The sequence below is a fragment of the Haliaeetus albicilla genome, chromosome 22 (genome assembly GCF_947461875.1).
Source record: "Haliaeetus albicilla chromosome 22, bHalAlb1.1, whole genome shotgun sequence".
In the NCBI taxonomy this organism is placed as follows: Eukaryota; Metazoa; Chordata; class Aves; order Accipitriformes; family Accipitridae; genus Haliaeetus; species Haliaeetus albicilla.
The window spans coordinates 22,856,694-22,871,566 of record NC_091504.1 but is presented as its reverse complement, the minus strand read 5'-3'; the positions used below and the strand labels follow the sequence as shown (position 1 = coordinate 22,871,566).

At 45.0% G+C, this 14,873-nt stretch overlaps 1 protein-coding gene across 4 annotated transcripts; it reads left to right on the top strand.

Annotated features, from left to right (window-relative positions):
* Positions 1-1,078: 1,078 nt before the first annotated feature.
* FLCN (folliculin) lies at positions 1,079-14,839 on the top strand. Of its 4 annotated transcripts, none has more exons than XM_069810390.1 (12): positions 1,079-1,218; positions 2,125-2,403; positions 3,223-3,369; positions 4,590-4,811; positions 5,295-5,455; positions 6,231-6,322; positions 7,077-7,267; positions 8,484-8,597; positions 8,965-9,088; positions 9,483-9,614; positions 11,183-11,288; positions 12,084-14,839. In XM_069810390.1, the coding sequence occupies exons 2-12, from the start codon at positions 2,155-2,157 to the stop codon at positions 12,283-12,285; spliced, it is 1,740 nt and encodes a 579-aa protein (XP_069666491.1). In that variant the 5' UTR covers positions 1,079-1,218; positions 2,125-2,154; the 3' UTR covers positions 12,286-14,839. The 4 variants fall into 4 exon arrangements, with proteins under 4 accessions (XP_069666491.1, XP_069666489.1, XP_069666488.1 ...); XM_069810388.1 differs by lacking the exon at positions 1,079-1,218 and adding an exon at positions 1,259-1,345; XM_069810387.1 differs by lacking the exon at positions 1,079-1,218 and adding an exon at positions 1,469-1,555.
* The last annotated feature ends 34 nt before the right edge of the window (positions 14,840-14,873 follow it).

Here is a 14,873-nt window from a genome sequence, read left to right as displayed (position 1 = left end):
GAGCGCTCTCGCATAGAAATCGTAGTTCTTTCTGTGCCAACAGCGTGCCTTCCTTGGGAAGTGCTGCTACAGGTCTTTGACCGAGATGGGCTCCAGGATTAGCTGGACTTTAGATCAAACGCTTCCATTCAGGTCTGATCTTTGAGTTACAATAATCGTCCGTCTTGATGACCATCTGAGTATCGTTTTCTTTAGAGGCATAATTATTAGTCCATGCATGGCTGATTGGATCCAGAGGCATATATTGTAGTGGTATCAGTGATAACTGGTCTTTCTTGGGATTTAAGTACAAGTGTTACTCAGCCAAATGATCTATGCTGTTACCTTGTGGAAGATTTACTGCTTTTGTCCAGACTTGGATATTTAAAACTCCACTGTAAAGGGAATGGGGGGGGGGGGGCAATCCAGTAGTGTATTTGAAGCCTGAAAGGATTAATAGTTCACATGGACTTTGGTTTATCTTTTTATCATAGTTTTCTAGAGCTGAACAATCCTCTAATAAAACTTGATACCCTAAAGAAAAACTGAAGTAGTTTAATGGAGAGGGGATCTCTACTGAAGAGCCCAGAACTGGCTTGTGTAACTCCCAGTGTCTGCTCCCTTCCTTCACCCTTCTAACCCGGGCTTTACCTGCGTAAATCTCGCACTACAACTGCTTTATAAATGGAGTGGGGAACGAGAATACTTCGTGGAAGCCTTCCTCTGCCTTAATCTCACATTCTAAGTAGTTTAAGGAATTAAAGCAGATGATGGCTGCCGCCCGTCCTTGCACTCAAGTGTCTTTAACGGAGAACCGGGGCCCAGCTTGCTGTGGGGGCAGACGGGAGGGGGAAAAGGGGCTCTGCGGGACCCGATTACGAACCCCTTCCACCGCCCGGGACCCGCCGACCCCGGCCGGGCGCTCGCGGCCGCTTCGCCTCAGCAGGGCCCCGCCCGCGCACGGCGCCTGCGCACGGCCCGCCCCGCGGCCCCTCTCGGAGGCTGCCGGTCACGTGACCCGCCATGCGGCCCGCACTACTTGGCGGGGGAAGAAGGGGGGGGGGGTGGAGCGGAGCTCGCTCCCGGTGCGGCGCCTGCGGGGTTGTAGGCGCCGGCTCGTCCCCTCTCGGCTCTCGGGGCTGCGACACCGTTGTCCGGTCTCTGCGGTGGGGCAGGGGATAGCGAGGGAAGGAAGGAGGCGTCTCCCGGATCTTCTCAGCTCCCCCCTCTCGTCTAGAGGTAATAGCTCTGCCCAGCCACTGTGGACAGGGCGGCCGTGGGCCGAGTCACTGCCGCACCGGGGGAGGGGGGTGGGGGGGAGCGGGCTCCTCGGGACAGCGGCGGGAAGGACCGGCTCGGTACGGCGGTACGAACGGCCTCTTCTTCCTTCCTGTCTCTCGCTTTCTCCTCCGTCTTCTCGCTGCTCCCTGTCGGCGGCGGGTGGGCAGCCGGGAAGCTGTCTGCCCCTCTTCTCCCCCCCACAGCTGCCGGTAGGGATGGTACGGGCCGGTGGGTCAGTCTGTGTCAGGCGCCCGCTGACACGGGACGGGCCGGGGCGGGGGAGCCCGGAGCCGCGGTGAGCGGGGACCGGGCCGTGGGCGTCCGGGTACGGGGAGCCTGGGCTGGGCCGGTCTCGGAGCCGGGAGGTCGGGGCCCGGAAGGGGAGACCGGCCCGGGTCGAGGTCCAGGTCCGGCTGGGCCTGAGGCGTTCGGGTCTGGGGGCGCTGAGTAGGGCCGGTCCCGACCCGTTGCGGCCTGAGGCCTCTGGGGAAGCTGCGCCGGGCCCGGCGGGGAGGTCTGGTCTGTCAGACCCCAGCCTGTCCCTGTAAGGCCGGAGGTGTCCGCGCACGGGGAGGGGGTGTCCGGCCCAGTCCCGTTCCACCGCCGTGGGACCTGCGGTGTACCCGGCTCAGAGGCAGGGACCCGGGCACGGGGGGATCGATCTGCTCTAGTCCCGTCCCACCAGGGCACGAAGGCTTGGTCCTTCTTCAGGGCACTGCGTGGTGGAGTTGTGCTGGTTGCTTAGGCTAAGCGTAAGTCCAGCTGCTCCTGGAAGGATACAGGGCAGGACTGGCACCAATCGGGCCTAAGAGATGCTTTAATATCTGTTGTGCTAATAGTGTGTGCTTTCTCCCTTGCCTGCAGGAGGCCTGGTGCATGTGCTGAGCTCTCACTATGAATGCTATTGTTGCCCTCTGCCATTTTTGTGAGCTCCACGGTCCTCGCACCCTCTTTTGTACTGAGGTTCTACATTCACCGCTTCCCCAAGGCGCGAGCAGCGGGGACATCTCTGGGCAGAATGAGCAGGCAGAGGAGGAGGAAGGTGGTATTCAGATGAGCAGCCGGATCCGCTCACACAGCCCAGCAGAAGGTGCCAGCGCTGATTCCAGCAGCCCAGGGCCAAAGAAGTCAGACATGTGTGAGGCAAGTGTGAAGGTCTGCGTGCGGACATCAGTGGTCCTTGGCTTAACTAAAGGGCTCTTGGAATCTCTAAGGCAAATTGAATTGTTTAAGAGAGAAAAAAAAAAAGTGAAGTGCACTTGTTTTGTATGCGACTGCTAGTACCAGAAGACCTCTAAGTCCTCGTGAACTGTAATGATCCATGACAAGAGGATGAAGGAACTGTTGTGGAGTGTATAGACCTTGACAAGATGGTGTCTTGAGGTCTCTTTAAGCCCTGTGATCTGTTATTCTCTTGTGGCTGAGAAGTGCTTTCCTCATCCTTGAAGAGCACTTACTTTGTTAGATTAGGTCTGGTCATTTATTAATAGTAATTTTAAGAGCAGTATTGATTAGGAAACAAAAAAAGTGTGAAAGCAGTTAAAACAATAGAGAAAATATATGTTCTCTGTTGTTCTCACACTTGTCTACTATTAGTACTTGTTCTGAGGTATTTGTTATTTACTTTCCTTTAGGTTATGGCCAGTTTTATTAGGCCAGTTGGTTTCACAGCTGCTGTTATCCAAATTTTACCTCTTGTAGAGCCAGCACCAAGTTCACAATTAAATTAAATAGTGAAAAATGAGCATAAGAGTAGGGGAAGTGTATCACACAGAGTTCTGTGTGAGGAGCTGGGTTCAAATCCTGACCCTGACTCATATTTCTTGTCTGCTAAGTATTTGAGTCCTTATCTATTTGTGTAAGTAACATTTCCCTACATTTTGAAGGGAATATGCAGAGGCCTTTGGAAACCTTAGATAACTGCATGCTCATTTATGGCTGGATTTGCTTTTCTATCTTCAGGGTTGCCGCTCTCTTGCAGGAGGACATCCTGGATATGTCAGCCACGACAAAGAAACTTCAATCAAGTACGTCAGTCACCAACACCCAAACCACCCCCAGCTGTTCAGCATCGTGCGCCAGGCCTGTGTTCGCAGTCTGAGCTGTGAGGTAACTGCCTTGGGAGTACAGGGAGAAAACCTGTTTATGGCCTTATGTATTGTTTCAAATCCAAGATGGTGCTTTGCTGATCCTGGTTGCTCTGTGCAGCCTGAAACAAGGAGGGAATGGAGGTGGAAAGACAGACACACACAAGTCTGTTCATTCTGAGATTGATGGTAACTTTTAAGGTTGATCTTTGATAACCTTGGGGGTTCCTTCCTCTCAGCTTGTGAGACCAAAAATTTCCCTTTCTTTTTTTTTTTTTGCTCCTATGTGTTTATTGTTTTTCTTTGTAAGATAAACTGTTTTTGTAAAAACAATGGAATCTGTTGTTTAGTGCCAAGAAATACTTGATCTTTGTAGACCATTAACATTCAGTATCTCATGGAAGTGAAGGGACAATCTTACAGATTGATCCTGTGTCAGGTTGTTGTGGTTTAACTGCAGCCAGCAACTAAGCACCACGCAGCCGCTCGCTCACTCCCCCCCATCCAGTGGGATGGGGGAGAAAATCAGGAAAAGAAGTCAAACTCCTGGGTTGAGATAAGAACGATTTAATAGAACAGAAAAGAAGCAGCTAATAATGATAATGATAACACTAATAAAATGACAACAGTAGTAAAAGGATTGAAATGTACAAATGATGCGCAGGGCAATTGCTCACCACCCGCCGACCGACACCCAGCCAGTCCCCAAGCGGCGAATCCCTGCCCCCCCCCACTTCCCAGTTCCTAAGCTAGATGGGACGTCACATGGTATGGAATACACTGTTGGCCAGTTTGGGTCAGGTGCCCTGGCTGGGCATGAGAAGCTGAAAAATCCTTGACTATAGTCTAAACACTACTGAGCAACAACTGAAAACATCAGTGTTATCAACATTCTTCACATACTGAACTCAAAACATAGCACCGTGCCAGCTACTAGGAAGACAGTTAACTATATCCCAGCTGAAACCAGGACACAGGTTCAGCAAAATCCCTTGTGGATTCTTAACAGTATCATAGTTGAATAGAGCTGAATTCTTAAAATACAGTTAAATTGAAGTTTTTGTAGTGTTTGTAGGGTACCTCTGGAGATCTGTTTGACCCTAGGTTTTGGATATTAGCCTGAAAAAGGCTTGTTTTATTCACCAAGTATGTGTTAAAGAGAAAGAAGCTTTGTTCAGTTTATTATCATTTCAACTGCATGATATGCTTAACTACTTTGGTGTATATGTCCTTCCCCTTCAGGTCTGCCCAGGACGTGAAGGCCCTATTTTTTTCGGAGATGAACAGCATGGTTTTGTGTTCAGCCACACCTTCTTTATCAAAGACAGCCTGGCTCGAGGTTTCCAACGCTGGTACAGCATCATCACTATCATGATGGACCGGATTTACCTCATCAACTCCTGGCCTTTCTTGTTGGGAAAAATCAGAGGCATCATTGATGAGCTTCAGGGCAAAGCACTTAAGGTAGGTCAGTGCACAGAGTCCATTTGACTCGACATTAGTAAAACTTTATGGTAGTTGATTTACAGCTGAGTCAAAAAGCTGATCCAGCTCTTTGCAGCCAGGGTGGTCATTAAGGTTGACAAAAGGGATAAGAGGATGGTGTGAATTGGGGGGTGTAGGAGAGAAGGGTGCCTCTCTCATTTTAAGCCATTCATAACACTTTTTGCAGACCTAGCTGCTAGACAGTAGCTCTGTTAGAAATTTAAGTGTCTAAAGTTGGGAAGGACAATGGTTTTGGAGCACAAGTGTTACTTAATGATAATTTTAGTCAATCGAAGAATAAGATGTCCCTTCCCTCTCTTTTCCCATAATTTACAATGTATTTTGGATGATGGTCTGCGACGCTGCCTTTTCACTTCGTATTTTTGTGCGTTTTTTGGCTCAGCTTTAGGTAACCATTTTATCTTTTTCAGTCTCTCATACTGCTCTTCTTCTGTGGTGTAGGTGTTTGAAGCAGAGCAGTATGGATGCCCTCAGCGTGCCCAGCGGATGAACACAGCCTTCACTCCCTTCCTTCACCAGCGGAACGGCAATGCAGCCCGCTCCTTAACGTCACTGACCAACGATGAAAACTTGTGGGCATGTTTGCATACTTCCTTTGCTTGGTAATGCCACTTGTGTATCTAGCTTCTACAACTCCATCATGAAGAGAATATTGTCATATTCTGAAAGGGTGGAAATGTGATTTGAGTGTTTGGGTATTTTTTCTTGACGTAGTAAGTTGGACTTTCCTAAGTAGTCTCTGAATGGGAAGGAGCTAAGCACAGAAAGACAGCAGCCTGTTGATTCCTTTAGGACAAAAAAAAATTTCTTGTTGCTGTGAAGTAAACCTACTAATGTGGCTGCTAATGGAAGCCATGTCTATCTAGATGGAAGGGCTTTGCAGTATAAAAGTAAGTACGGAAGAAAGCAAGAAAAGATGCTCCTACACCCAGTGTGTTGTATGTCAGATCCACACTTGAAATACAGTGGTTGTTCACCTGGAAGTGCCCGTGTATTGCGACAGGCAGTGTGGGAGGTGCAGCCATTTAGCACAGTAGTATGTCTGTGGGAGTCCGGTTGCTCCAGTGCCTGACTTGCTCATCCATCTTCCCTGGAAAGATGCCACAGAGAAGGTTGCAACACTGGCATGTGACTTGGATGGGGAACAAGTATGTTGCACAAAGTAATTGCAAAATGGTAGGCCTTTTGGTGACTTTGAGTGGCAGTGATTTTAAGATGTGTTGATAGTTACCACACCAAGGAAAGCATAGCGATGTGTTGAAAGGAGACAGAAATTGGTTGGTGGTTGGATTTTTTGTTGACCTCATTGCACCAAGTTTTTTGCACCTAGCAAGCAGGCTTAATGAACCCTATTTCTCTTTCTTTCGATGTCTCCAGGCTTTTGAAAGCTTGTGGTAGCCGACTTACAGAGAAGCTTCTGGAAGGAGCACCAACAGAAGACACCCTTGTTCAGATGGAAAAACTTGCAGGTGAGATAGATGTTTCCAGAGCTGGAAAACCCTCTGAGAATGCTTTGGATAGTAAAACACAAAGTCTTTTCATCAGCATCATAAGCACAGCCATCTCTCATCAACTTTACCCTAGTGATAGTCTCTGCAGTACCTGATGCACTCTCCCATATGGAGATGACTCTGACATGAATGTGAAATCAAGGCCCTTGGCCTCATAGGCTCTCTGCACACACATGTGGTGTTTGTTACTTGAGTAGCAATGTTGCATCATTGTGATTATTGTTCTCTCTGGCTGAGTTGGCCCTCCCAGTGAATCTCTACAGCCAGAAGAATTTGCAGTCACAACATATGGACTTCTTGCTCCTTTTTCTACAAAACTTCTGTAATATAAAGGACCGTAATTTTTTCTTGCATTGAATTATTTTATTAATCCATTTAGACTAGAATCTACAAAACCTGCCTCAAAGCTTTCGCCGTGACCTTTAAAACACAGATATAGAACACATAGCTGGTCAAAAGATGTGACTTTGTGTTCTGTAGGAGATGAAAATTCCTTCTTGACCCTTCAGTGGTTATCTTATGTCTGAACTAATAAACTTCATTAACACTTCAGGTGTGTCTGTGATGCTAGTACTTTCAGTTACTGTGTTCTGAACTCTGTCTTCCGACAAACAGCCAAAATCAATTGGCTGCAGCATGTGTAGGCACTTTTAAGGCAGTTCCCATTCCTAGAGAGCAGCAATTTTTATGACCACTCTTCCTTTTTTGCTAGATCTGAAAGAAGAGTCGGAAGGCTGGGATGGTTCTGAGGAAGAAGAGAAGCCTTCTTCCCAGCCAGAGGTTGTGGAAGGGCAGGAACTATCTAAATGCTCAACTGAAACATCTCTGATGCCAGATTGCAATAGCTGGAATGTAGCTCACAGAAGGCTGTCTGTCTTTCGCTCTCTCAGGCATATGAGACAGGTAAGAGAGGAGCAGTTACTCTGATCTGCATTCACAAGCTAAGAACCTCTTTTCTCCTGGTAATGTTTTTTGAAAAGATACATTGATTTCCTGCAGTCTGCACTTCTTTGCTGGTTCTGCGTTCAACACAGTGCCTGCACAGCTAGTAGCACGGTGTTAACTGCATCTCTGAGGACGCTCCCTTCCTCTGAGATCACATGGGCCTCTAGTGATCATCAGTCATGTGGGAAGGGATCATATGATTTCTCTCAAATGCTGTGCTTTTCATCTTCCCAAGAGCAGTGACAGTAGTTTAATGCAGAGTTTGTGCAGCATCTTCAAAGCCAAGTATTATTTGCCTAAACCAAAAGTGTTCCAGAGGGAAAAAAATCCTTGACAAGCAAAACAAATGGTTGTGTACAGATCTAGCTTTTATCTAGTGCTTCAAGTTACCTGACTGAGGGGGAAAGTTCAGTGCATTTGACCCGCAGTCTGTTTTCACACCAGCTTGTTTTCCTGGACACTCCTGACAAATACCTGCTTTATGTCTTTAGCCTCCTTTTGTTCTACTGTCTCCCAATTTAGAATGCTTGAAGCTATTGAACTACATCACTGTATTGCAAGTGTGTGCCTTTGGAGGCTTGTGTGAGAACATTGTTTCATTTTCTGTGCCTGAATCACTATTGTGAGCATAACCCAGATCAGAGAAATGCCTGAAAGTTGTTGTCATCTAATAGAAGTTGTTCGGTCCCATTCCAAACAGGCCCATGCCCATCTTAACAAAACCGCTAATTTGGCCAACAAGTGGGCTGATTGATGCAGTCTAGCCAGAGCACTGAAGAATCTGGAGCAACCTAGAAATGAAACTGTTGTTCTCTTAATGTGCTTGATAGTGAACTGGATCATTGATTAGGCATCTTGGCAAAGTGGTACTTTGCTGCTGTTTGTTCTTGAAACCAGAGATGGGGGCGAATATCGCTTTGCCATGATAGTCGGATGCCTTTCGCACCTGTCAAAGAATTACTTGATCTTGGTGCTGTGGTTTAGAGCTATTACTCTGTGCACAAGACCTGCTAAATTTTCATGTTTGTTTCTGCTGTTCAGTTCTAGCCATTTTCTTAGGTGGCACTCATGTATTTCACAGGGCAAACTGGACATTTCACTAATTTTCATAATCAATGCAGAACGTTTTTGGTTTCTTTCTTTTTTTTTTTTTCTTTTTTTTTTTTTCCTCCAGGTTCTTGGGGCATCAGCATTCCGCATGCTGGCTTGGCATGTTCTGATGGGGAACCAGGTTATCTGGAAAGCTCGAGACATGGATCTTGTCCAATCTGCTTTTGATGTGCTACGGGTAGAAACCTTTTCCTTTGTTTCCTGACTGCATATTTTTACATATATTTCTGTAGTAGTCCAGGCTGTCTCTGACACGTAATCTTTTGGAGAATGCGTGTTAAATGATGTGGTTTGGGGAAGAGAGACAAACCAAAAGAAAAAAACCCAAAACAAACCTAAAAAAAACCCCAACCTTTGGATGTCTTCGTTGTCCTCAGCAACTGCATAGTCTTTCAAACTGCGTAAGATACTTCTGATCCCCAAAATGAGGAGCATCTGCCTGAGCAGTTCTCCAAGTCTTGACTGGCCCTGGAAGTCAGGGAGAAAATGGTACTTTACTGGTTTAGCTCCAGTGTTTCTCTTGACATGTTTCCTTCCTTCTTTAGACTATGCTGCCTGTTGGTTGTGTGCGGATCATCCCCTACAGTGACCAGTATGAAGAGGCGTATCGGTGTAACTTCCTAGGGCTTAGCCCGCACGTCCAAATCCCATCCCACATATTATCATCTGGTAAGAACCTGTTGTAGAACCCTCTTCTTTCCCTGAACCTGTTGTAGAACCCTCTTCTTTCCCTATCATCTTATGTTAAAGGACACAAGATGATTTTTTTTTTTAATTAAGTATTGGCAGATATTCTAACAATGCTGCATGAACCAAAACCTGTACTGCTTAATTATTTTTTTTTCCCTATACCCTTGCCTGCGCAGTAGTTGAAAGGTGTGACACCTGCTTTAAGCACTGATCATACTATAGCTGACAGTCCTGGTGCCTGTGGAGGAAACATTAAGGCTGGGCCAAATATTGTAAGCTGACAGAGCTGTGCTTTCTCGGAGGAGGGTGTGTAGCTGTATTTTAAAATCTGGGCTCGTACAGTTCATGTTCTTTTGGGCTCTTGTTGCTCTAGAGTTTGCGGTCCTTGTGGAAGTTCGCACTGCTACCCGGTCCAGTCTCTACCCAACTCTGTTTGATGATGAGCAGTCCCTCAACAAATATGAGTTTGTTGTCACCAGTGGTAGCCCTGTTGCAGCAGATCGAGGTGGGTGATTTGAAAGCAGAAAGAACCTGTATCACTGAGGTTAAAAGATCATCTTGAACTGTTTTTTTTATGCTGTTCATGTACTGGCCCTTAAGGAAGTCTGAGTAGAGCTGGGTTACTGTTACTTGAGGTCTGTTTAATTATAAAGGGCTTGCTTTACCAGATCAGCATTTTGCTTATTAATTTTCAGAAATGAGTAACGAATTCTGTAATGAGTATAGTAGCAATTATGGGGAAATTCTTCTGTAACCCACAATGAATGTCTTCTATCCTGGAATACTTGTGTGTTTATTTTGAATATGTCTAGCTTATAAGGACTGTGACATTACTCATCTCCTGTGTTCCACTTGATAGACAAGTATGACTGATACAGAAATGCCTAGACTTTTTTTTTTTTTTTTTTTTGCCTACTTTGTTCAAGGACTTGAGCACTTGCACCTAGGTGTAATTCGAGTCAGGTCCATCAGTCTCATGTTTTCTGGGAAGTCTTCATTTAGATGAATTGGCCTCATTGACTGTCTCAAAACACTTCACAGGTCACCAATCCTTTCCGCTCTGTCCTCTGAATGTACAGGTGCAATGCAAAGCAGAGACTTACTCTCTCTGTAGTGTTCTTTCTGTTGTAGATCCCACATGTATAATTACAGTAGTCTACTTTCCATCCAACCAGTGGCATGTCCAGAATCTTCTGGACAAAAATAGTCACTGAAAGGTCTTTTCTCCACCACAGCATCAAACTTATTAGGCCACGGACTGCTGGGAAAATAGCCTCCTAGTGAATTCCAAAAAGCGGTCCGGGAAAGGAATGCCTTGGGTTGGTTGTCCATTTGTTTTTATACTATATCCTGGAACTGCCCTTAACAAGAGGAACATTAAATCAAGAGTAAGTGGAGACTCTGAAGTTGAGGTTTTATATTTTTATATATATGAATGTATGTTGTACAAGGCATGAAGATTTTTCATAACTTTGCATTGTTTAGTGAGCTTTTGATATGGGACTAGAAACAACAAAATCTAAACAACTTCAATTTAAAAGTGGGTCTGAAGAAAACAAAGGCCCCTGAACCTGTGTGCAGATCTCAGGATCCTTCACAAAATTCCATGTTGCTTCTTGGGTCAGGTGTTTTTCTAGTGGGATGGTCTCTAGCTCCTCTTCCATTGAAATTAAATCAAGGCAGGCCACTGGGGGGTATATTTTTTCACCTTGTAGAATAGGTGCGTTTCTTCCTGACTCAAGGAATATTATTGTCTGTGACTAATCAAGCCAAATTCTGTGTTGAAATTGGCTGTGCTGTTACTAATAGTGTAGTTTTCTGCATATAGAGGAAGCTGAATTAATGCACCGGACCAAAGTACTATGAAACATGAGTGAAGGCTAGTGCTCTTGAACAGAGTAAGAGGCAGAACAAGTGCGTATTCTTGTCTGTAATTCCAGCAGGTATTCAGGCCCAGGTCACCAAATAAATGGACTAGTCCTTGCTAACAATTACTAGTAAGGGTGTGAGCGGGTAACCTATAACATGTGTGTCCTCTTTCTCGCCTATTTTCCCCTCTTCCTGATCTTGTAGTTGGCCCAACAATCTTGAACAAGATCGAAGCTGCCCTGACCAACCAGAACCTTTCTGTAGATGTTGTGGATCAGTGCCTTGTTTGCCTGAAGGAGGAATGGATGAAGTAAGTACAACTACATTGCTTTCAGAGAAAACAGCTTTGGCACTAATCCTGGAACGGTTACAGCAGAGTACAGGACAAACTTGTAGTCAGGTAACTTCTGCTGTAGTATTGATAGTAGTTGGCTTTGCTGTTGGGAGCCAAGAATATCAAAGTCCTTCTACTCTAGTCCTAACTCTCTTTTTGGCTTTCAGCAGTTCTTAACCTTTACGCTTCAGTTCACACATCTGTAGGTTACCTACATGACAATACTTGTCTGCCTTACATACATTATGAGGATTAAGTATGCAAATACATCTATGCCTGTCAATGCGCGCTATATTCCAGTACAGATAACATGCCAAACAGATGTCATGGTTGCACCTTCAGGCACTACATTTCAAAGGTGCAAGTAGTTATAAAGGAAGACCAGATAGTCGTGTGAAATAATTCATGGAACATTACAATCTTGTGAATTTACCTGAAGGCCAGATGGGCAGTAGGTGTGTCTCCCAGGGAGATTCTCAGTTGTCACAATTAATTGTTTTACTTTCCGCTAGAATGAAAAAAAAACCCTAAAACTATGCATATTACTACTGAAAATGAGTAATCCCCCTAACTAATCCCCCCGTTTCTTGTACACTTCTTCCCCCCACCTTCTTCATTCAAAGCATGAGAGTAGGTTCCATGGAATATTGTTTGAAGCTTTTATTAACATTTAGTTGCAGTAGGTACCAAGAGAAGCTACAGTTGCTGCTCACTCCTGTTTGATGCATGCAAGTCTGTTGGAGTAGTGACAGGAGTTTCTTGTTTCTGCAGTAAAGTGAAGGTCCTCTTTAAATTCACTAAAGTGGACAGCAGACCCAAGGAGGATACCCAAAAACTGCTGAGCATTCTGGGAGCTGCAGAGGAGGACAACGTCAAGCTTCTCAAGTTCTGGATGACTGGCCTGAGCAAGACATACAAGTCCCACCTGATGTCAACAGTTCGCAGCCCAACGTCCTCAGAGTCCCGGAACTAAAGGGTGCCCAACCTCACTTGCTGCCTTCAGATAATCGCAGGGAACCCCGAGTTACCACTGCTGAGCCTGCAGCATGTGCATTAGGTGGATAGTGAAATTTCATCACTATTCTTCTGGTCCTCAAACTAACTTGAAGAGTGACTCGAGTCTTTTCTAATTGCTGTGAGACTGGATTAATAAGTGCTAATAAATAATGCTGCTGTCTGTCCTGAAACACAGCTCTAAATCTAGACCTCCACACTCAAGACTAAAATAGAGCAACACTCAAAGAATCAGCGGGAATTAAGATACCCTACTGTCATCATTAAGCATTATGGTGTGGCAGTAGACCTCGGGTTTAGATTTCATTGGCAAGACTCGGATACCTGTGACAACGTCCAGAACTCCTGAGAGTGGATATAGTTAATCCCTCCGAATCGCACATAAATCTCCTAAATGTGCAAGAGAAGAACCAAAAATAAGTGACGCGTCACAGGGTATGGCTCACATGTAAATTACTTCGAACCACTTTATGCTTGGATTTAAGAAGAGACTATTTTCTGCTGTAGCATAAGTCAGGATATCCTATCAGAGTCCTGTCACTCCACTTTATTTATTTATATCTTAACTTGAGACAGTTTCAGCATTTGCTTTGGAAATCTTGTCTGGGAGGGAGAATTGTAATATAAGAAGTCTCAAAATGCAGCCTGCTTGCCTCTCTAGAGGGTAAAATACTCGCCTTGTTTTGCCTGTGGTTGCAAAACTTCCAGGTAATGAAGATAACCTCACCAGGATAAGGTTGCTGGTGTTCCTCTGTCTTCAGAAATAGTTTTCTAGCTTCGTAATTAAATTAAGCAGAAAAGATCCAACCTGTAGGTGCTCCCTTCTTATATAACTCTAGAGTAGCCATTTTTGCTTAATAGTTCATGGAAACATTGGTGCATTTTTTTAATTACCTAAACAGATATTCCTTATCTGTATTGTAAGGAATTACTGTTTCTGTTGTGAAGTCTTTTTGTCTTTTTTTTTTTTTTTCTGGATCATTATTGGGAAAACTTGACGTTACTATAGACATTTTTAACAAGCTAGAGGCAGGTTTTACCAGGTGACCTTCTACACTCATTCAAACAAGACTCAAGCTCAGAGGGGATGTTCCAACTTGTCATGAGTTCTGTTCTTATATATAAAATATGCAGGTTGATTTTTGTCTGGAACATCTGTAAAATGGCGACAGGCATTAAATCTCGTTAAGAGCTATTTTTGTAAAATGGACAAAGCCTAGTTTTGTGTTGATTTTTTCAATGTGCGTGTGTGTTGGGGTGGGGGAAGCAGCAGTTGATCCACAAGGTAATTCCTGCATCTTAGCCTTGATCTAATTTACAGAATTTAACAGGTCTTTTCCTCTTAACTTTGTATGTGTTAGTTTCTTGTACATATGGAGCAAGAGATGCTCAGATATGTTAATTGAAAATCCTTGACTGGACATAAACATCTGCAGGATATTCAAACTGCAAACAGATGCTTGGAAAAAGGCATTACTCTGTTACTTCAAAAACTAACCACTTATTTAATTTTAGGGTTCGCAAAAAGGCTTGCATTTCCCAACTGACAGTAAGGAAATACGAGACAGAAGAGGTGCTCAGGCTCTGTCCACAGGAAAGGAAGCTCTGAATAATATATGCATCTTGCTTCCTCTGTGCTGGGTGCTAGTCATGAGGGAAGAACAAAGCCCACTGCCGGTGGGATAAAAGTGACAGAAGTAATTAGAAAAGCATGGACTAATAAATCAGCATTTCCAGTGCTAGGTTGGTGCTTGCTCTTGTGGCTGCCTTGTACGTGATCTAGTGCTCTTCTTTCTTCTACTGGAAAGCTATTCTGGTCCAATTCAGAGCTGTGTAACACAACAGGTAAGACATTATTTGGCATTTAGACCTTCTTGACTGCTGAACTGTTTCTGTTTAAGAATAGCTCTCCCAAGCAATACTAACATTAAAACCTAGTCTCTATCTAACCTGCAGTTGGTGCATAAGCACTCGTTAGCAAAGCCCGTGTTTCTGAACAGAGGCGTGGTTTCTTCCAAAACAGCGATCGCAAGGTCAAGCTTGAGGTTTCACCTTCTTCTTCCATGTGCCTCTGTGAGCGGTCAGTTGTACGCAGTGTTCTGGTCCGAAACAGGGCTGTGTCACAGACAGCCAGGCTCTGGGTAACGTATAGTTTTTGAGCCAGGTCAGGGAAACCACTAACTTAACACGTGTAAAATGCCCACAGGAAAGAAGGGGGAGAGTTGCTGAAATCTGTGAACCCAGGGCTCCTGTGTAGCCTAAAACCAGCTGCGCTCGCCTGCCAGAACAGATCTATACGTGGGATTACCAAATAACTGTCTGGGCAAGTTCCCGCAGCTCGCAGATTAGGCCGCAGGCGCTCCTTTTGCTGTCAGCGATAGCTGGAGTGTGCACGCTCCTCTTAGCACTACTTAATTAACAAAAAAGCCTGTCTGCAGCCATCTTTCACCACCCTCCTTCCCTCTAAACGGTACGCCTTAAAGACAAACTGATTAAAGCAGGATCTTTCTTTATTCTGGCGTGATTTCCTTTTCTGCGTGGCCGAGC

Coding starts and splice junctions, on each gene's coding strand:
- FLCN (XM_069810390.1), top strand. CDS start 2,155: ATGAATGCTATTGTTGCCCTCTGCCATTTTTGTGAGCTCCACGGTCCT. Junction 8,598..8,964: donor CTGCTTTTGATGTGCTACGG/GTAGAAACCTTT, acceptor TTCCTTCTTTAG/ACTATGCTGCCTGTTGGTTG. Junction 9,615..11,182: donor CCCTGTTGCAGCAGATCGAG/GTGGGTGATTTG, acceptor CTGATCTTGTAG/TTGGCCCAACAATCTTGAAC.